The sequence below is a fragment of the Pezoporus occidentalis genome, unplaced genomic scaffold (assembly GCF_034315485.1).
Source record: "Pezoporus occidentalis ecotype Australia unplaced genomic scaffold, CSIRO_AGI_Poc_V1 ctg29, whole genome shotgun sequence".
Taxonomy (NCBI): Eukaryota; Metazoa; Chordata; class Aves; order Psittaciformes; family Psittacidae; genus Pezoporus; species Pezoporus occidentalis.
In genome coordinates this window covers 3,185,800-3,207,186 of record NW_026914829.1, presented here as the reverse complement: position 1 = coordinate 3,207,186, position 21,387 = coordinate 3,185,800, and the positions used below count along the sequence as shown (strand labels likewise).

Sequence of the window (21,387 nt, the reverse complement as noted above, 5' to 3'; positions counted from 1 at the left end):
TGAGGAAATGTTCTAAAGACAGAGCAGTTTGATAATGAAATTGATCATAATGTGTTTCACTTTACTTGCAATTAGAAAACCAGACTCAGCACAGAACGTCATCCTGCGGGCTCTTCTAGGTCAGCATCATGCCTATGATTGCCATACATCAACAGGAGGCTCTAGCTGTGCGGTGTTGTGGCATGCCATTGCAGCAGCAAACACGCCTGACACCAACGTTTTCATACTAGAAAAGTCTGTTGGCTGCAGTAGGACAAAAGGGAGATAAAGCCTCCCTTTCAGGAGGAAAGCTGAGCTGGAAACAGAAACCAGCTCTGCTGATGTTCTGACTGGTGATGTGCCTGGCAAATTATCCCCTTCAGGACACCATGGTCCTGGAGGAAGTACTCCTCTCCCCCAGAGAACGGCTTGCCCTGATATATCTTGAACTGCATTACAGAGCTTTGTACAGACATGTGAGCACAGAAGGCAGCCACTGAAAATCAAAGCAGCCTGCAGAGCTTTTTCCCTGTATACCCTTGTTGCACAGTTTGAATCTCCTGAGTTTCCTGTTGTGTGGGTTTTGCTCCTCCAAGGTATGATGAAAATTAAAAGCTTGTCCTAATGCTGGGTTTGGATTCAGGGCAGTGTCATTCTATCAGCTCACAGCAAGGCCAAAACATGCTGCATTGCTGGAAGCTGGAGTCACAGCCAGAGGACCTGGCCCACCCAGCCATGACACATCATCAAATCCTTGTGGCCTGCATGTAAACGGACAGATAGCAATAACATCACATGTGCTGGGATGACTGGGAAGTGGGAAGTCAGAATAAGCTTCCAGGAACACATGGACACTCCCTTCTGGAGCTCTGCTGTTCACCTGTGCCTCTGGAAATGCCCTACCCCTGTCCCGGCAGAAGCAATGGGATTAGTGCCAGTCAAGCTGCGGCATAAGTAGAGGGGAAAAACAATTTGAAATGTGTTATTTTGTGTCATTCTCTGAGGAACCTGTTGTGGTTTAAGCCCAGCCAGTAACTCAGAACCATGCAGCTGCTCACTCCCTCCCTCCTCCTTCTTCCACACCCCCCCCCCCCCCTGCTGGAGGGATGGGGAGGAGAATCAAAAGAATATAACTCCCATGGATTGAGATAAGAGCAGTTCAGTAACTAAGGTATAACACAAACCACTGCTGCTACCACCAATGATAATAATGATAAGGGAAATAACAAGGGAAGAGAATACAACCACTCACTACCCGCCGACTGATACCCAGCCCAACCCGAGCAGTGATCTAGCCCTTCTGGGTAACTGCCCCAGTTTATACAGTGGGCATGACGTGCTGTGGTATGGAATACCTCTTTGGTCAGTTTGGGTCAGGTGTCCTGGCTCTGCTTCCTCCTGGCTTCCCCTCCTCCCTGGCAGAGCTTGAGGCTCAGAAAGTCCTTGGTCAGAGTAAATGTTACTGAGCAGTAACTAAAAACACTGGTGTTATCAGTGCTGTTCCCAGGCTGAAAGTCAAAAACACAGCACTGCACCAGCTACTAAGAAGAAGAAAAATGACTGCTACTGCTGAGCCCAGGACAGAGGCCCAGACAGATTTGTTTTAAACAGTGAGTGAAGTTTTTTGTCTAGAATTCATTACTTTAAGAGCAAGACCTAACCGCATTCGAGAGGGGAATCCTCCTCTCCGCCCCACATGGCTGTTCAGGATGTTTCATGTCTGGCAGTGCTTGGATGTTGCACATTTTAATTTGGACGGTGGCAGTTTTGCTCCCAGCAGCGCAATTGTGCAGCTGAACTGAACCTCTGCAAGGGACGGGCTGGCCTATTTCCAGCCTGTGCTGTTGCATACCCTCTGAAACACACACCGGGTCTGCCATGCTCTGGGACATTTGCACACCCTGGCAACCTGGAGAGCTCTTGGCCAGGGTGTCCGCAGGGGCAGCTCCTCTCCCAGGGGGAAGGCAGCAGGGGGGGTGCATAGTCACTGGGGCATCAGGACCTGAAGAGGTTTACACCAGCCGCAGAGTCTGAAGCTAAGCCCAGGAGTAGGAACTTGGGCCAAAACGGGCAGAGGATTTGGACCTGAAATACCGCTGTGGCTCTGCCTCCTCTTTCTCATTACACCTCAGAGAACAGTTATTTTCATTCTCCAGCTCGCTGCGCTGCTGCTTAACTTAGGAGGACACCTAGGGCTGGCCCTGGGCGTAGCAGTGAGCTTTTCCCCTCTTCATCCCAGCCTGTGCCACCAGCACACCCCAGCGAGAGCCCTGGCTCGTTTTCCACTCTCCATGCCGGGGTTATTGCGCTTTGCTGGCGATGTTAACACTGCTGTAGCTCAGGGACCACATCAGAGTTCATACTGCACTGCTCTAGTCCACCCCGCAGCGGTGAGGAATTACAGACAGGCGTCGTTTATCCCCAGGAGTCCAGTTTGTGTCCGAGACAAAGTACGACACAGACACATCTGCTCACCAGCATCAGGGGGGTCTGGAGACCCAGCTGCCAGTTTTGCCTCCCGGCAGTAACATCTGTCCTATTGGCATTTAAAATCAGATGTGCTATAGCTGGTGCCAGAGGAATAAGTAATGCACAGGAAAGCTGCAGGGTAGGGTGAAGGGGATGAAATGTGAGTGATGCCAAGCCTTGCTTCCCCTCAGTGGAGAGGGCTTTTTTTCTGGGAGGTTTTCCTGTTTTTCATTAGGCAGCTGTGTGACAGTCTCCGGGCAAGGAGTCCCAGTCCTTACACTGCCAAGGAGAATACTGCAGGTTCTTGGCCTCTGAATGCCCATGCTGTGAGTCAACTGGCAGGGATTAGATGTCCAGCACTGCCAGCTGGGAATGGATGGGAAGGCACATAGTCCAACCTAGTAAATGGTTAAAGGGAAAGAACAAACCTGAAGGTTTTAAAAGCTTGAGGTCATCTTGGCACAGCTGCTTCCCCAGGGCAAATCAGAGAGTGGGGGATAGGCTTCACCCCTTTATGTGTTCTTCCCTGCTGCCCCCAGCCTCTTCTGAACATGACCTGCCAGAGCAACATACACAGAGCAACTCCGTGCTTCCACACAGATTGGCTGTAGTCAGAGAGCAAGGCACTCTTTAAGATGTCTTCATAAAAGTCTGTACGCTCATAAAGAACTGCTTTGTTGTGATCTAATGCATTTAATAGGAGCTTGGGCCTTCTCCAGGATAGGAACAGTTGTTCTTGCTTACATATTTTATAAACTAGCAGTTTTCCAGCCAGAACACAAACTCTTGGAAGTCAGTGATGAGGAGCCGTCATGCACCAACACTTTCATTTGTGTTTTTTGAGCACAACATGCCTCTGGGTGTTAGCCTCACTTTGCTTACCTTGTCGCTGCCATCCTGATTACAGCTTTCCCTTTAAGTCATGTAACAGAGGTAGCTGTAAGAGTATCTTTGAGATACATAACTAAATTCAATGGCTAAATTAACATACTGTGTTCTATGTCAGACTTAAAAGACTACATAGCCATTTCTTGCTTAACATAAGCCATAGAATTACACCCAGTTTTTTAATTTGTTGCCAGCACTTATTGACAGTCACACTTTTCTTCAGGAAGGGCATTGCATTGTTTAAAGGGAAATGAGATGCTGTTGCTGCCATCTCTTAGCTCATGTGATGAGAACCACAAAACTTGCTACTCAGTCACCTGCCCACAGCGGGAGGCACACTGTCCCCCTCTTCCATCAGGGTTCAAGTACGCTCATTGCAGAGGTCACAGTTTACAAACGTTGTTTCTCTACAAAGGGGCTTCAAGAAGGTTCTGATGATGCATCAGGTCTTTCAGACCTTGGAAGCCTGGGTTTCTGCTGTAATGCTCAAAATGCACATTCTGCCTTCTGTTCTCTTGTAAAACATGGGCTCTTGCACTGCTCAGCGTTACAGTCATCTTCCCATACTCCTTGCAGCAAGGGGAACTATTGTATTTCTGATCCCTATCTGCTGTCCTGGAACAGAGAACATCCACACTACCCTGTTACTGCATGTGTTAATGTGCTGCTGTTTATTTGTAAGAGCCAGACAGAAGGTCCTGGGTCCTGGAAAGGGACTGCAGCAATCCTTTCCTGCTGAAATCCAGCTCACAACATCCAGATAACTGCTGAAATAACCTCAGTTGTCACCTCTCCTCTGACCAGCTTCCCATGCCGCAGGAAGTCTCTCACAATTTGCTATCAGCACACCAAATATAATCCACTTCAAATATTAAACAAAGTTATTGCAAACAAAAGGCGAGGTCATTTTCCGAGAAAGCCCAGTGCACCTCCTACAAGCTGCATGATGCTTGTTTCAGAGGTCAGATTGCTTCTGCAGGACTGAATTATTGTACAAAGCTCTTGAAGCACCAGTCCCAGAAAGGCAAACTGCTCATAGAGCTCTGCGCACACACAAAAGGAACCACATTTTCATGATTTAGGCCATGATAAAAGCATAGCTAAAATAATCCAGAAATAAAGGCACTCGTACTCAAGGAGTTTGACTCCCAGGAGAAAACTGGGTATCAGAATACCATTTAGAGACCTCCAGAAATCCCAACAGGATCTTCTAGCTGAGAACTGAGTTGAGAGCATGAAGCAAATTACTGGCGTTGAGCTGGGGCCAACACATTAGTGATTACAGGAAGTGCCATGACTGACGCATTAAGGTCTTTGGGCAAGGAACAGTCATGTTTCACCTCAGGTGCTTCTTCCCTTCCCTTTGTTCAGGTGGCTCTTGGAAAGGTCACTTATTTCCATGGAAAAACCTCATGACTGCAGGACCAGGAATCCTGAATTCATAACCCAAGGGAGCTTCTCATGCTCTCTGCAAAAGGGCAGCCAGAGCTTGAGGCTCTGCCCAAGGCTTGCTGCTTCACCTCGGAGCAGGTGCTGATACCACACAGCCACTTCTAGGGCATATTCAGAACTAGTGGTAAAGCTTGCCCCTCCCTGCAGCAGCTCTGGTTTGCCCCGAGAGCCTTCACCATGCCAGACCATGGAGAACAGGCTGGAGCACATACCTTAACTCTTCACCTGGGGAATGTAAGCTCCTTAGACACTGCAACCACAGACACCTCAACAAATAAGCAGCAGCTTTGTGTTTGATCTTCCTTCACCCTCTCCAAAAATCACACATGCAAGAATTCATGAAGGAAACTTTCCAGCCACATCTCTTGGGCATTATGACAAAATTTGCATTCACTTACAAGATGCTTACTTGTAGCCACCTACTAGGTCAAGAAGGGTGACTTAATGTCAACTGAAAGGGAAGAAAGACATTTGCTGATGCAGTAACAGCAGGAAAGCATTCAACTATTTTAGGGGTCTTCCAAGCATAGTAGCTAAGGCCATGCAATCAGACACATGCTACAATGGCAATGTTGCAGAGGCGGTAAACCATTTTAATACGAATGAAGTGAGTCTAGATAAGATGAGCTGCATTTGCCAGGTACTGCACTCTTCCTTCTTTCAATCTGAAAACATGGGCTCAAGTCATGCAAGTGACCAACACGTACTGCAAATTTTATTTTTTATTTCCTTATTACAGAAACTAAATGAGCACAGGCCTACAGCTTGAGTAAAACAAATCCACCACAGCAGGAAAACAGCACTCTTCTTATTCTCTAAAGCACACCTGTGAGCACAGAACAAAGGCTAATGTCAGTACATAAAAGCATCTTAGTGCATCTCTCCATTGCAGCTTCTCCATTAGTTTTTTGTAAAAATTCATTACACCTTAGGTATTTCATGTGTGCTTGCATAAAGCTTTGCATTATCTACCCATAATGCAATTCACTTTTAGAAGTCGGTTAAGAAGCTAAATCAAAAAGGCCCCGTTAGGTTGCTTTATTTACAGTTGCAATGGCTAAATTTTAAATACCTTACAGTCACTCCCAGCACCAACTCCCACTTCAAAGGAGTAGCTGTAATTTCTTTGTAACTATTTTCTAGAGGGGATTAAGTTGTCCCTACCTACAGGACCTAAACATGCTGACAGAAGTATTTATTATAATGAATGACAAATGAGAAACTCAACTTTCAGGAAGAATGAACAGATGTTTGGTTTTGGGCTGTACCACTGTTGCCACAGCAGCAACGTGGGAGAATGAGCAGTGAAGGACAGAGCAGGGCTCTCTGGCTCCTCTGTAAGGAGAGCTTTATGTTCAGCTCTCATTTCCTCCTCCCTGTACCATGCCTGCACTGTTACTGGCTTTTTGTTAAATCAGGCAAATTTCTGACCTGCAATAGTGTACACATTTACTTCAGCAGGGAAAAAAATAACAATGCATCTGCAGGTTATTCAAATAAAGACAGATCTGTTCCTCTGAATTTTACAGTTGAAGGATGCAGGTCTTGTGGCAACTGAGAAACTGCTGTAAAGATTAACAAATGGGATGCACATGCATTTGTGTGTTCTTACATACTTTCAAAACCCGAATGGAAGGAAGAAGTATCTGCAATTCACACAGGTCCAGAAGATTTTTTCCTTTTTCTTACACAATAAGGTAGATTACTTAGCACATTCCAGGTTAAAAAAAATTACAGTAAACATTCAGTAACTGGAATGCATATAATGTACAAGTACCATTACATTTACAAAGGACGATTTTTCTTTCTAGAATAGGCATAAAAAAGTTGCAAGCTAATTCACAATAACTTTAGATACAATGTTATTAAAATACATTGATGTTAATCATAAAAATATTCTACTATTTACATGTATATTGTATAAACCTTAAGAATATGCCCATTTTAGGATGCCTTAACGAATATTTAGGCAGATTGGCCCACTTTATAGTGCAGTATCCCTGTTTTGGTCTTCACACCATGAAACTGTACCAGATTCACAGTATCTTTGCTAGTGCTTTGCTAAAAGGCTTAAACTTTCTTGTAAGAAACATAAATTCATTACAAAGAGCCAGTTTTGTTTCCGCTTGGTTTCTTACTAAACCCTATCCCCAATAGTTCAGGGCACTCTGCCTGGCCTTGTGCGATTTGGTTGCATTTCCAAATAAGGCTGTAATTCATTTCATCAGTTATCATGCTGTCTTGCTTGTAGTCTGGATGCTGTGCGATAAACTCCCTCATCCATCGAGCAACTGTCATCAGTTCTCCTGTGGGCAAGGGGAAGTCAAATCTCACAGTTATACACCTAATTTAGCAGTATGACAACTCAAGTTCTCTGCATTATGTACACAATTAATGAATGGTCCATGCTTTAATGACAAACACATTCCAATATCTATTTTCTTCCTGGATACAGTTAAACTGGAGTCATAAATAAGCTATTGCCAATATAGTCTAAAGCTCACTTCATTGGCGCGATCTTCAAATTTTCAGATGTTGTAATGAGACAGCGCAGACAGAAGTAGCAACTGGAACAGGTGTTACCAACAGACTGTATAGCAAGAGGTTTTAAATATGTCATGTAACACTCTGGGTTAGATGAACCAACAGACATCCCTACAACAGCTACATATAAATATATATGTATGTATAAAATGATTTTGTAGTTGATCCATCCAACTCAGCTGCTAGTTTTGCTCTGTCTACCTTGACTTACTATTCTTTCTCCCTCTGAGAGCTATCCTAGCAAAAACCAGGCAAGTGCACTGTTACACCAGCTCTTGGTTTGTTAACTGCGAGGTAAGAAGGGAGAGCAGCCCAGCTCTCAGCAACACAGACACCTAGTGGTCAGACAGACCAATCCCTCCCCATCCTTTGCAAAATCATGAATGTTGATGAGAAGCGAGTAGAGAAACATTATCTTACAATGTAGGAACTAGAAGGTATATCTTGAAATAACTGTGAAGAGCATTTAAACAAAGACCAAGAGGGCAATACCTAGCTGTGCTACAGGGGAAGATGTGACTGAAGAATAAAACTACATCAGAGGAAGGTTAAAGCCAGAGCAGCTAAGGTGCCAGTGTTTAACTCTGAGTGCTTTGTGTTCACCATGTGAAGAGAGAAATCTGAAAAATGGTCACTCTTGGTGGACATGTCTCATGCTAGACAGGCTGCAGTTCAGGAACATTTGATTTAAGATTGAGATTGAACTGAAATAACCCAAAACTCACAACCAAGAAACATCATGGCCCAGTAACACAATACCTAATGCCTTTTATTCTGGGAATTCTGGTTCTTAAGAAGCATCATTTAAAAATCATTTCAGCTCACCAGAGTTTAGATGCAGTAATTAAAACTTACTACCATTCTGAACTACTGCTGAAGCACTGAATTACCAGGCAAAAAAAAAGTCCTGATTTCTGCCTCAGCTTTAAAAAGATCTTCTACAGCCGTTTTCAAGAATTATAAAGGAATGCAACACTTTAGTTTAAAATTCAGGTGAGGTGTGGGAGGGAGTCCTGACTTATGAGGTAAAATCAACTGCCTAGCTAAATTTACAGCAAGGCAGGCATACATGGGATGTGTACACAGAAAGGTATAAAGCTGCTGCAGACTTTGCTACATGCCCTGCTCTGAATTCCAGTTTAGCCTGCAACTTTTACTTATTATACTGCTGCATTTTAAAAAGGAGCATAAAGAGTCATTATACTGCCCGTCTTCAAAAACACTGCAGCATGTGGAAGAAGGGAGAAGCCTGGTTTGCTCTGCCTTGAAGGAATTTTGCTACTTACAGAAGGGCTTTCTTAACAGAGAGCTAAAGGCAAGGTTCCATGCCCAGAATTTAGACTTATGAATGATTTGGAGTTATACCAGTAACACTAAGCTATTGGACCCAGTCCCACATACTCTGACAACATCCAAGTGACCAGCAAATGGGATTACTGTATGTGCAAACTACTATGAAATGGAAAATATACTGGGAAAAGCAGCACTAAGTGCTGAAAAGAGCAATCTTGGACTGGAGATACAATTGCAGCTTAGAAGGTAATGTAACTGTATCAGTTACTCCTAATTTAAGTTCTAAAATGGATCACAAAACAATTGGAATTATACAGGACCAGATTTAAGCCAGAGAACACACTCCAGTCCTTTGTTCCTATAATTTAACACTAAACCAGACAGCCACAGCTGCCACCAGGTTTACCCAACTGAAAACTATAAACCAGCCCAACTACCACCCAAGTAGAAAAATGCCAGGAAAATCAATGTCCAACAGTGTCAAACATACCAGATGCTCTCTTTTTTATTAGCTTCAGGTAGTTTAGGATGGTGCACCTTGTGTCCACATCCACTTCCATGTTCTCAAGATAGGAATTCAAAATTGGGATCAAACCAGGAAAGACTCCTTCCTGTGTAAGAGAACAGAGTCAGCATACAAAACATACTCAATCTGGTTTCTGGGAGGGCAGAACAGGGGGAAAAGTGTTGTGCTCCAGGCAGAACTGGCTATGACCTTCCCATTGATAATTGTATCAATGCTCATTAAGGTGTACTCTTCAGCATTGGTGCCTGTTCCATTCTGCGCAGAGCTACATCCATCCACAACAGTGTTTCCACCTTCATGAATGACAAAGGGAAAGGAAGAAATTGTTAGAAGGCAAGAGATGTACTTAACATCCACAAGAATGTTAATCAGATTGCTTCTTTTCATACCTTTGCAGATATCTTTCCTAAAGTAAAACATTCCCTGCCGGACAGCATCTCTTTTCTGGGCCACCTTCATGTTTTCATCCACCTGGCAAAAGAAGTATTTCAGAGATTTGTGACATTTTTAGAAAAATCAGGATTCTCCCAAACCCTCCCATTTTGGTCTCATTAGTTGAAACATCTACTTTTACTATTTTGTCATACAGGTTAAGCTGTGGAGGTAAGTTTTATTTCATTCTTCAGTGCTCCTGGACAAAACCACAAAGAGATGAGCCTCTGTGTAATTGGGTCTCCAGCAGAAAAGGTAATGGTGTTACATTAGAACATGCTATGCTAGTGTTTTAAGTTTGGGTGAAAACACAAGAACAGCTGCGATTAACACATTGCATCCCACCTGGCAGACTTCTTGGCATATTTAGATGCAATCTGAATGAGTACAGGAGAAAATCGCCACTTCCCTAGCCATAGTTTGCTGCTTTTATTAACAACATCATTGAAGTCTTTAGAAGATCCATCACTGTATTAAATAAACTTACAGAAACAGAATTCCAGTAACTTTGTAAGGGAATCGTATCTATTCCATACCCAAACAAACACAAACTTAGACTGCTAGTAAAGAAGTTCTAAATTGCAGACTTCTCAAAAAGTCAAACTACAAAGCACTGCTCATATTTTCTGCAAATAGCATAAGCACTGCTCTGTCTTTCTGAATAGAAGATTTTTGTCCGAATTCTTTGATTGGTATGTTCTCACAGATTCAGCATCACACAGCTTTCAGACATTAGCTTTACTGTATTGTTTTCCAAAGAAGGGACATGATCTACTGAATTATTTGTCTGACCTTTTACTAAGGGCCATGCAAAACCTTCACTTCTTACCTTTCAAACCTTTGTTTTCAAAAGCGATTTCATTCATTTGATATTATGAAACCTACTTACACAACAGGCTGTTTTGAAAGTTTGAAAGCACTGCAGTCCTAGTTGATGGGAGTACAACACACTCAATCCGACAGCAAAGATTAGTGTGAGGTTAGCCCCATAAACCCGTATTATTTACTTGAAAGAGGCAGGCTTACTAATGGTTGCGCAATTCTGTGCTGCATTACTTGCCAAATTGCTTGGCAAGCTCAATTCTATGCCCTCCTCAGCCCCTCAACTCTATTAATGTTTTCAGCACCTCATCTCTTTTTCAGCCTTACCTAGTATTCATTAGTTAAAAAATTTGTGCTTTTGAGGTATTCCAAATAACAATGTAATTATACACTCTAAATGCTAAACTGCTGCTTTGTTTATGAAGTCTGAACCCCCTGACATCAGGAAGAGAATTTCTCCTTTTAGAAATCATACCAACTGTATAGTATGATTACTGTTACTTTACAACTTTGGTATTTCTCCATTTTAATTAAAAACACTAAGAAAAACCACAGCATATTATGTCTATGTCCTGGTAGTATTTTCTAGTATCTGGTCTGTTAAAAGCCTTCTCCACTGCAATTCTGCACTAATTTTACGTATAACATTGCAGAGCTATCCATTTTAAAAGACATTTTCAGGTCAGGTGCCTGAGAAAGATGATGTGCAAGGACAGTTCCACACAAAACAGTTCAACAATTGTGTGGACAAGATTAAGGAAAAGGCACATTTTGTATGGCTGGTCTGCCTAAAGACAAGTCACAGTTCTGACCAGAATCAACAGTATTTGTTTTCACTCAAATATATTGTAACACTAAGCATTGCTGAACTCCTCCTTTCCCTCTCCATCTGATACAAGCAAAATAAAGAGTAAGACATAGGCAACAGCCATGTTAAAATAAATACCTAAAGTTTTTATTTTGAACTCCACAGGGCATTCCCCCTCTCATGTGTAAAATGGTGGAAACACTCCCTTTCCGGTGGAAACATTCCCTTTCCCAGTCTCAAAAGCAGTCTTGTGACAACAGCATTTCTCAACATTTTTGCACTAGTCAGTCACTGTTAGGCACCACAGAAATTCCTTAATTCCATGAGACAGCAGTAAACTATCCGTTTAAGACTGCAGAGCTGAAATTGATTCAAAGTACTGGTACAGATAAAAACTGATTGAAAAATAAAATTGACTGTTCTGTAAGTATACAAGTGTTACTAGTTTCTAGCTTGCAGAGGATAAAAATCAGACTTGATGCAAACACCTTGCATTTAGCTCTAACAGATCTGATCTGTCACACCTACCTTGGACAAAGGAATGAGAAAATCCAGTTTGTATGACAGAATCACTCTGGTTAGCAACACCACAAACACAACATATGCAGAGTTTTCAAAGTCTGTTAACTGGACCTAGACATGAAAGGATTAGAGATTATATTAATTTAGTGGGAACACACTTCTGGCAGTAAGTAAATACCTGGGAGAGTTTAAAACAATTTGACTTGAACATTCAGGTTGGTACCTGTATTCACATACACTCTGCTAGCAGAGATGGCGATGGACAAGCAAGAATCATCCAGTGACTTCAAATGCACAACACACACACATCCATCAACAATTAATCCTACACCAAAACACACTTGGGTTTCAAAAGACTAATAACCTCCATCTTCAGGTTCATTGTGTAATTACAAATGTACAATAGTTTTTAGATATCACCTTTAAAAGGATTAAATTCAGAGAGCTCAGAAACAGTTATAAAATAAAACCACTTGTGAAAAAAAAGAACGAAACAATGACAGTGGAATTATTCAGTACCAAGAAAAGTACTGGAGAAATACAGTCCCTGGAAGCTAAATGGGGATTTATTTACTGTTGCATTAATACAAGCCTAATTCCTTTCCCCATCACTCAAAATCCATTAGCATGCTTTGCTGTGCTGCAGTGGATTCCCCTGTCAGTTACATTCCCACAGTCCATGTCTGATTAAACACTGCTGTCCATTTCACTTGCATCCAACAATTCAGAGGGGAGAAAACACTGCATAAGTGATAACGGTTTGAGACTGGATAGCAAGATGCCTGGTACTTCTCCACTTAAAAGGAAATGTGCTTTTGTGCATACTAATGCCTTTCTTACCTCCATAGGTCTGAATTCCACTCTCCATCCAATATCTGAATTTGGAGGAGGTGGCTTAAACCTCATTGTCTGCCAGTTTGTAGACTGAATATTCTGCAAAGCACATGAAATAATCTGTCAGAATCAAGATATGCATCATTCTATAATATAATCAAAGGAAAAGCAGGTAACTAGAGCCCTAATATTTTCCCAGGAACAGCCAATCGAGTTAGAGAAGTGCTTCTAAACTAAGTGGCACGACTTCCTAAAAACCATAATATAACTACCCAACCTAGGAGCAAATACATTACACTTTCTCATGCTATTTTGTTTGAGGATTACATATAAGATAATAGGGAGCTGAGATTCAGCTGACTTGATTAAATAAACTAAGGGTTGATGCATCCCAAACTAAAAATATCTAATATCACCATAGTAGTTATTTCATAAAGCTGTGCAAGAGACATTTATAGACAAATGTAATGCAAAACAGTTTTTAGGAAGCCATGAAAATAACATAGCTGTAGTTTGGGCTCTTCATACTTTGTTTTAAAGCATAAGCCACCACCTTCTCCCTAAATAAATCATAAAACAAATAAATAAATAGTGATTATAACTGCAGTCCTATGCTAAAGAACTAGTTGAAGTGAAAAATCCAGGAGAAACCTTCTTAGCTAATATAGCTATGCTCCAGTTAAGCAGTACTATAAAGAATAAGCCATTTTATGTATATATGTATTAAATTCCTCTAAATCAGACACAACCTCAAAATGGTCGGATTCATTTGCATCATCTAGATGTATTTTCTCCTCAAACAAAGTCAATGGGTCTCGAATGAACAAGTGTGCAATATGCTGTGCCAAAAGGTGGTCAATACCTAAAAATGAAAATTCAAACAAACAATTCACACATAGCAAAGCAAGCTCTGGGAAATTATTTGTTTTACAAGACTGAAAACATCCAACTCTGCAATGCTACCTCAACCCACCACATCCTGTTAAAAGTTTAAACGATGACTTCGGGAAGGAAGGAAGGAAATGATTAAAGAGGAAAAAAGAAAAACCCAAAACAAAGCAGGTTCTTGTTTGGAAATGGCAGCTGAACACTGGTGTGGCTGCCATTCTTCCTGTTTTCTGATGCACCTCTGTGCCGTGTTTCCTAAAGCAGTTCTGCTCTCTCCACAAAGATAAAACATGAATGCTTCAAACGCTGAGCTTCTCAAGCTGGAACTGGGGACAGTTTCTGTTACAAACGAATACTTTTTAAAGAACTCTCAAGACCATGCTACACAGATACTTCCTGAGTAGGAGTCACTGTGAGGGATGCACAAGGATTGAAACAAACAAGAACAAAAATGTAAAATATCCCCACACACTGCAAGCAAAATTCTTAACCTCCTCATAATGAAGCAAACACTTACCTTCCTTTATTAGATGCTCGTAGATATCTTTGTCTATTGTCAAATCAATGTCATTGTATTTCTCACCACATTCAGATAGATAACTGTCTATGGAATCATATCTGGATTTACTGATTCTATAAAGGTTGTTCTTCAGTGGCTATATAATTTAAGAATACAATATTTTAACAGCTTGTTAGCAATGTTACCTAAGTTTTGCTCACTAATGACACTTATGTGAGATTTATTATCCTATTTAAAACCCTACAGCCTCAATTAAAATTATTCAAAGCACATGTATTAAATAGGCTTACTAGAAAGCAATCCTGGAATTATGACTGTTTTGTTTGCAGATGTGTGTATCTGAGCCAAAAAACAGTCATCACACAATGACTAGAGTTCTCTAGTGGAAAGCATTATTATACCTATTGCAAAACATTATCAACACAGAGTTTCACTATGCAAGCATTACTAGAGATGCTCTTAAAACTGGTAATTCAAAAAATACTTCAAGTAGGGGTTTTTATTATATTCTTTTTTCCCCAATTATGTAAGTGCCTTGTATCCCAATTCCTGCTTGGAGAGACTCCTTAAGTTCTGATAACTGATCTTTTCACATAGTTCTAGTTTATATTACTGGGTTACTCATCAGCACATGCTATTTAATCCAAAGCAATTTTTGCTTTTTGAGCTCAAGCACAGGCTGCAAAGTTTCATCACAGGGGGACCTTTCCAGCAAGCTGTAGAGGAGTAAGTGGAATTCTACTGAGATTTCATACCTGACTAAAAATATATACTTGCTAATGTAAATTGTACAGCCAAGGTGAACGTTCATATTATCTCCTACATTTACCATGAAGACTGCCATGTTCCCTTGTTAGGGATTTTGATGAGCACAAGCAGCATTTGATACTAAAGGAGTTTTAACTTCTTTGACTGAAAAGAGTCAGACATCTGCTGCCTGACATTACTTACCTCTAGCCCCCTTTCTTCTCGCGTTCGATCATCTACAGATGCAGAGATTACTCCCCAGCGACAGTCAATATCAGACACATAGCCTCTGTAGAATGGAGATGCAGCACTTAACGCCATCTAAAATAAAACAGCCTGATATGAAAACAAAGGACAAGCCAAAGAACCAAAAGCAAAATATAATCCCACTGGAAAAGGAAACTTGGTGGTCCAGAAGCAATTCAATTATGTACTTCAGTTTAACGTACAGCCAAAGCCATATAGCCACAAATCTCTTAACTGCCACGTCCAGAATATGCCTAGATAAAGGGTTAGTATTACTCAAAGAGCATTTGACTGTTCAAATTTATTATGTCTTCAGATCAGCATTTAAGAAATATGAAGATGATACAGGCAGAAGCAGTTTCACAATGAATCAGCAAGTATTCTGCTTGCACACTTCCAAACTCCAAAAGCTCACCTGGCAACCATTTTGTTTATTTTTGTTTGGCCAAGCACCTTAGCAACAGTGCTGGAATATACCTCACCTGGAGCACGATCTGCTCACCACTAAGCCTAGACCAGTACTTTATTTTCATAACACCTGTTTATGACCACATTCTTACAAAGGGAACAATTTAAACAACTTAAGCTGAAAACCTCTGTAACAGAGTAAAAATTGTTTTAAGGCGTGAGTTTGTCTTCTTTTCATGAAAAACTGCCCCCAATGTATTTCTAGAACTATTCAGCAAGAGTCTCATGCATGTGGGAAGGAGGGCAGAGGAGAGAATAACCAGACATAATGCATTTTGTGGTGTCACTTGGACATTAACTAAACCACACTGCTCATGTGACAACCTAGGAAGAGACTGACACTTCTCCTAGAGTACCAAATTTGTGAGCAGCATTCAAGTTTGGGGTTTTTACGCGAGACTTTTTTTTCTTTTTACACGTAGCAGCTTTTGTACAATGCAGAGCTGATGTAATAGAAGTCCATTACTTACCACAATGGGACAGATCGTGGCTAGCTGATCATAGAGATACCTTGCTTCAGAAATGCTGCAAGCTTGGAATGTTACCTGTTGGATGAACAACAACTCCTATCATCATTTCTGCAATCATAGCGCAAGCATGGTATTCCTAGATTCAGAATGTGCGATATAATAAAACGATTTAAATACCAGGACTTTTAAGGGGGTTTACATTTGGTTGAGTTTGGGTGTTGGCTTTGGGTTTTTTTTTGTTGTTTTTTTTTTGTTGGTTTCAAACCCCCAATCCTTGGACAAACTGTTTTCCGCATCTATCAGCAGCGTGTTTATCACAAGCTTCTTTCCATGTTTATTAGAAGATTTCAGACCACAACACTTTGGCTGTGAGGCTAAACCACTTGTCAGAACCAAAGAAAACTGAGTTAACACCTACAATACATGTGGGTCAGTAACGCACCTTTAGGAACTAAGCCAGGAATCTACCTACTTAGAGAAACAGTCAGAAACTGTTGTAAATGTGGTATTTGTTTTATGTGATAGCTAATCCTGGTTTATAGAACATTTCAAGACTCCCTTTGATCTGGAAAAAATACAAAAAATAAGTCTTAGTGTCTACTGCAACTTCTATTAAACCCCCCAAGAGAGTTTTGCATGTATGAGAGGCCAGGCCATAGCAAAGATGGAAAAAAATTTATTTGCAGAAGCCATTAATGATGTGGAAGCCCTACCACACATGGGCCACTGCAAAACATGGCTCCTTTGCAACTTTTGGTGAAATTTGCTCAGAGGAGCATCAAACAGGAGATGCATTTCTAGTGGCAGGACTTAGCTTCCAAGACTTCCCAAACCAACAATTCATGCAGTTTAAAAATGAAAAAGGGGATCAATCACCTCAAAACTGTTAAAAGATGCTAAACTGAAAGCCTCTCTCTCCTTCAGTTTACATATCCTAGATCATACGGTAACTTAGATAAGGAGTGTACCCCTGTACCACTATCATATCATACCGCAGGCTTCAGCTCTAAACCACAAAGCGATGCCTGCTGTCCAGAAGAATGCTAGCCAAACACACATTTTCCTTTTCCATGGATTGCAATTAGAGTTCCACAAGACATGCAGGCTCTTTTCAGTCTGCCGCTGAAGCCAAATCTAACCCCCAGTAAGCCTTAAAGAAAACCAACTCCAAACCCCCCCAAAAAACCAACCCAACAACAAAACACCCAAACACCATAAAACCTCCTGAGTTCACTGCTGGGCTCAGAGGTGCATTACTTTTGGGGGTGGGGTGGTGGTGTAGGAGGAATATAGGATTTGTTTGAGTTTGCTTTGTTTGTCTTTTTAAATCTGCAGCCGACATTCATTAAAACATCCCAAAAGGGTGGGTGGCCGAGATAATATTTGTGCCTGTCCTTCAAGCAGCTATCAGGAAAGAAAACCCAACAAAACACACTTGGAAAAGACAAGATTATTTCTCTTGCAGAGAAGCAGCTAACTATGATTTCTCATCACTAATTTTGGATTTCCAGCACTAGGAAGCTTGCCTTGGGACAGAACAACAGGACACCTACACTCCTTCCCCTGACAGTGGTATTCAACTTTCCTTCCTGTTTATGTTTATATTAAATCACATTAAATCTGGGAATCAACCCAGTTTCTAGCCAAACACCCAATTACAGAGGAAAAGGGCACAGCAGTCTTCTCTAGAGGAGGGCTGCAGGCAGATGCTGTGGGCTGTCCCAGCCCAGCTCATAAGGACATTATTTTTAACCCTGGAAACATATCACATTTGTAGCTTGGTGCATAGTGAGAAGAAAGCAAAAGGAAGTGCACATACTGCAAACTACCTTACAGAAAATAGGTGGGGAACACATTTTCTTCTAGTCCTTTACCAAGAACTATTCGTTGATACACAAGCAGCTGCTTATAACACCTGCCAGCCTTGTTTTCATTCTCCCTTTATGATAAAAAGACTACAAAATTAGGTCACTGATTACAAGAAGGGGAATAGTAAACCACTATTCCTTAAAAAGGATTTTAATATATTTTTAAACAAGTTCTGAATAGTAAGGCTGTGTTTCTTTTATTGGTTTTAAATAAGATAGTACAAAATACACCATACCAAACTTAACACCTTGTAAAACCATGCAGTATTATATATGCTTTACTACTAGAACTACGTCAGATTTTCCCTAGTTTACCCTTAGCGACAAGAAATCATACTCAAGGAGCTCTCAAGAACATTCATCTATTCAGCTTTCGCAGTTTATCCATCTCAAAGGGAAGTGCTTTGAATGGAGCTATTTCTGCCACTGCTGTGAAACAAGAGATTGAAGAATTTCCTTTAATCCCCTAGAGATTTAACACTAGCCACTTTCTAGCTCTGCTTCCAAGACCACGGTGGCAACAGACAGACTTTCTCAACAGTCAAATATACCACTACTACCTAAGGTATCAGCCCATAGCATCAGGTTACTATGGTAGGGAAACATTTAAAATAAATATACTGAAAGGATTAAAGCACAGCACTTCAACTTAAACAGAGGACACTATAAAACTGCAGTAACTCAGACAAATGAATGAAAACAATACAAAGTAGACATGCAAAAAATGGGAGAAAACAACCAAGAATGTCTCCCAGCACACAATAACAGAAGACAGCTACCCGTGTGGATTTGGCAGCTTCACGGTACAAGCAGCAAGGAGACTTCTTAGCAGATCACTAAACGTATTTAAGAAGTTTTATACAGGAGTTCATGTGGTTTGTAAATAAAGCAAAATGACACAAAAGAGAAAGCTCTCCTTCTGCAGGGGTACAGCCTGCTTCACTGTGGTTGCAGTGGAATCTCTGCTCTGGCACCTAGAGCACTTCCTGCATGGACCTTGGTGTCCGCAGAGCTGTTTCCAACACATACTCCCCTCTCCAGCTGCAATTGCTCCTGGTGCAGTAACTTCTCCCCCTTCTTACATACATTATCCCAGAGGTACGTTATAACATCATCCCTGATGGGCTTGGCCATGGCCATCAGTGGGTCCATCCTGGAGCCATCTGGTATTGGCTGTACTGGACATTGAGGAAACTTCTAGCAGCTTCTCATAGAAACCATCACTGTAGACCTCCCACTACCAAATCCTTGCCATGCAAATCCAACACACCTGATTTTAAGACTAGATTACTAGGCATAAGATTTAATTTGTTGTTTTATTCCCTATGTTGCCATTCTGAAAATGCGTCTGTTGAATTAAGCTGGAGGAATCAGACATAAGGGAGCGGAAGAATTTAGGAAAGACACCTTGATGTATTTTACCTGAAGACAGCAGTTGCCCATTCCAAATCCCATAGCATCCATATATATGTAGTCTGGCTTAGCTGCCTTTGCTGCTTCTCCATCATCATCAGGAAATGTTTCGATAAATGGTGATGGTGTGTTCTTATCCTTAAAGACTGAGCGGAAAATGCAGGTACTCAGTAACCCAGAGCATTAGACTGAACAATTATTTTGAAAAAGAAAAAGAAACAGACTGTTTACTTACTTGGTACATTTATCACAACCTTTTCCCCTCTTCGGTGCCGAATGTTTCTGGTCAGTGTACTACAACAAAAGGAGTTTGCTGAAATATCTGAAAGTTTCTCTTGCATGTAGTTTTTTCACTTAGTTTCTCGGCAATTCTCAAGGTTTCAGAATGTCAACTTTCTATTTATTTTGAGCATTTCACTTTTGGACACTTATTTTCTTAGTTTAAGATAGACCATAACAGATACAATGCTGAATTTCTCTTCAGTAAAGCCAGTCTTACTTTAATGGACTTTACAGTACTATGCTGATAGAACAGGCAGAAGCAAAAGGCTACTGACATGAAGCATACAAGGGCAAGTGAAAACTGTATGCTTAGTTTCTAAATATAATGATTTTCTTTCTTCAAAGTTTCACCTTACAATGAAAACTCCTCTCAGACTATACAAGCAGCTTGACACCATGCTCCATTTCAGAGTTTCTAGGGCAAATTAATGAGTACAGTGAGATGTTGCTGTGACACACCTGAGTGAGAGCTGGATTAACTGTGATGGAAGCAGTTAGCAGTGGGATTTCAAACTGGAAACAGTTTTACAGTAGCACAATCAACATGAACTACTGTACAATCAATGTCATCAACTGCTATGTAAAGTTATTTGAACTTAACAGTTTAAGTCACTTTGACAGAAAATACATGTCATCACAGCCATCTCTCTCTAAGTCCTTGTGGTATCTCCAGCAACAAGCCACATAACTCTCTATTCCAGTAATGTAAAGAAGTTGCAGGTATGCTGATGATATTTAGGCACAGAAAAATATTCAGCTTCTTGTCCTTACTCCCCAAACACTCTTACCTAAATCTAGGATGTTTATTGATGGCTTCATCTGGAAAAAACAGGGATTTGGAAGCTCCTCCTTCTACGGGTGTTGGCTTATATTCCGGCACTGTAAACCCAGGACACCCTAACCTATGTAACACAACAATGAGATCCAAACTGTAATGAAAACAGACTGTGATTTTAAAATGGTCAGATGACTGGAGATTAGGACTGTCGAAGACAAAGGCATGAAAATAGATTTTATCTTTTTTTTTTTAAACACATTTACCATATTTCTGAAGTGCTTTTCAAGACTGCTACCTATGCGTGTGGAATTACCAGAAAGATATCTTAAAACAATTGCCCTTACAAGGTCTGTGTTTGCCAACAACCAGCTTCCTGGTGGATGAAACAGATCCTATTTTTTTTTTTAACCACTTCTCTATTATCATTACAGTGTAAACATGGACCTTTAGAATAGCAGAAGCACGAAACTTCATAGTATTATGTACAGTACACATGCATTCTTGTGTGTTAGCACCTGTTATTAATACTGACATGCAGCTGCATTCTAGAGGGTTCAGGCTAATGTTGACTGCTGAAGTAATTTATCCCAACAATCTACCCCTGTTAAAAAGATGTACCTAACCAACTTCATAAGAATTAGCGATAGTTTCAAAGTGATACATACATCCCAAGCCTCACAGAGATTTGTGATTTTAGAACTCTGAAAAATCCCATGGGAGAAATGTAATAAGCAAAGAAAAAAGAAAGCTATTAGGTGTAAAATGCAGAGATATTCAAATAAATTAGAATATAACTAATTTCCTCTCTGGAAACTCTGCTGTAAGTTTGAGAGTCGTCGGAAACAAGAATAAGGAGGCTTTCAGTACAGCTAAGACAAAGGAACACTAGAGAAGTTGGAGGCAGAGTTGTAGATTAATTTAGAAATATTAATTTCCCCATGCTGCACAATATAAAGAGTGAGACTTGTGCCATTTTGAGAAGCTCTGGTATTTGGATGTATAAAAAGGGTTAGCTGATACAACTACAGTCAAACTATTCAAAATACCAGGAACACACACATTTCTGGAAATACTATTTATGGTCAACACGTACTTCACTATTGTTTTCTTCTTCTTGGTTTAAGTATGCAAGCTGTCC

The 21,387-nt window shown here is 40.9% G+C and overlaps 1 protein-coding gene across 3 annotated transcripts in view; it reads right to left on the bottom strand.

The window, feature by feature from the left end:
- Positions 1-5,481: 5,481 nt before the first annotated feature.
- The window catches only part of GCLC (glutamate-cysteine ligase catalytic subunit), a 34,651-nt gene continuing 18,745 nt past the window's right edge, over positions 5,482-21,387 (bottom strand). For 2 of the 3 annotated variants that reach the window (XM_062626178.1, XM_062626180.1), the window contains 13 exons: positions 20,260-20,400; positions 19,425-19,483; positions 19,199-19,335; positions 15,909-15,983; positions 14,929-15,045; positions 13,975-14,113; positions 13,319-13,431; positions 12,576-12,668; positions 11,742-11,846; positions 9,541-9,622; positions 9,341-9,444; positions 9,116-9,236; positions 5,482-7,094 (listed from right to left, as the gene is read on the bottom strand). In XM_062626178.1, coding sequence (XP_062482162.1) covers positions 6,889-7,094; positions 9,116-9,236; positions 9,341-9,444; positions 9,541-9,622; positions 11,742-11,846; positions 12,576-12,668; positions 13,319-13,431; positions 13,975-14,113; positions 14,929-15,045; positions 15,909-15,983; positions 19,199-19,335; positions 19,425-19,483; positions 20,260-20,400 — 1,492 coding nt within the window. In that variant the 3' untranslated portion in view covers positions 5,482-6,888. The remainder of the gene's footprint in view (positions 7,095-9,115; positions 9,237-9,340; positions 9,445-9,540; positions 9,623-11,741; positions 11,847-12,575; positions 12,669-13,318; positions 13,432-13,974; positions 14,114-14,928; positions 15,046-15,908; positions 15,984-19,198; positions 19,336-19,424; positions 19,484-20,259; positions 20,401-21,387) is intronic. The other variant, XM_062626179.1, reaches the window with a different exon arrangement.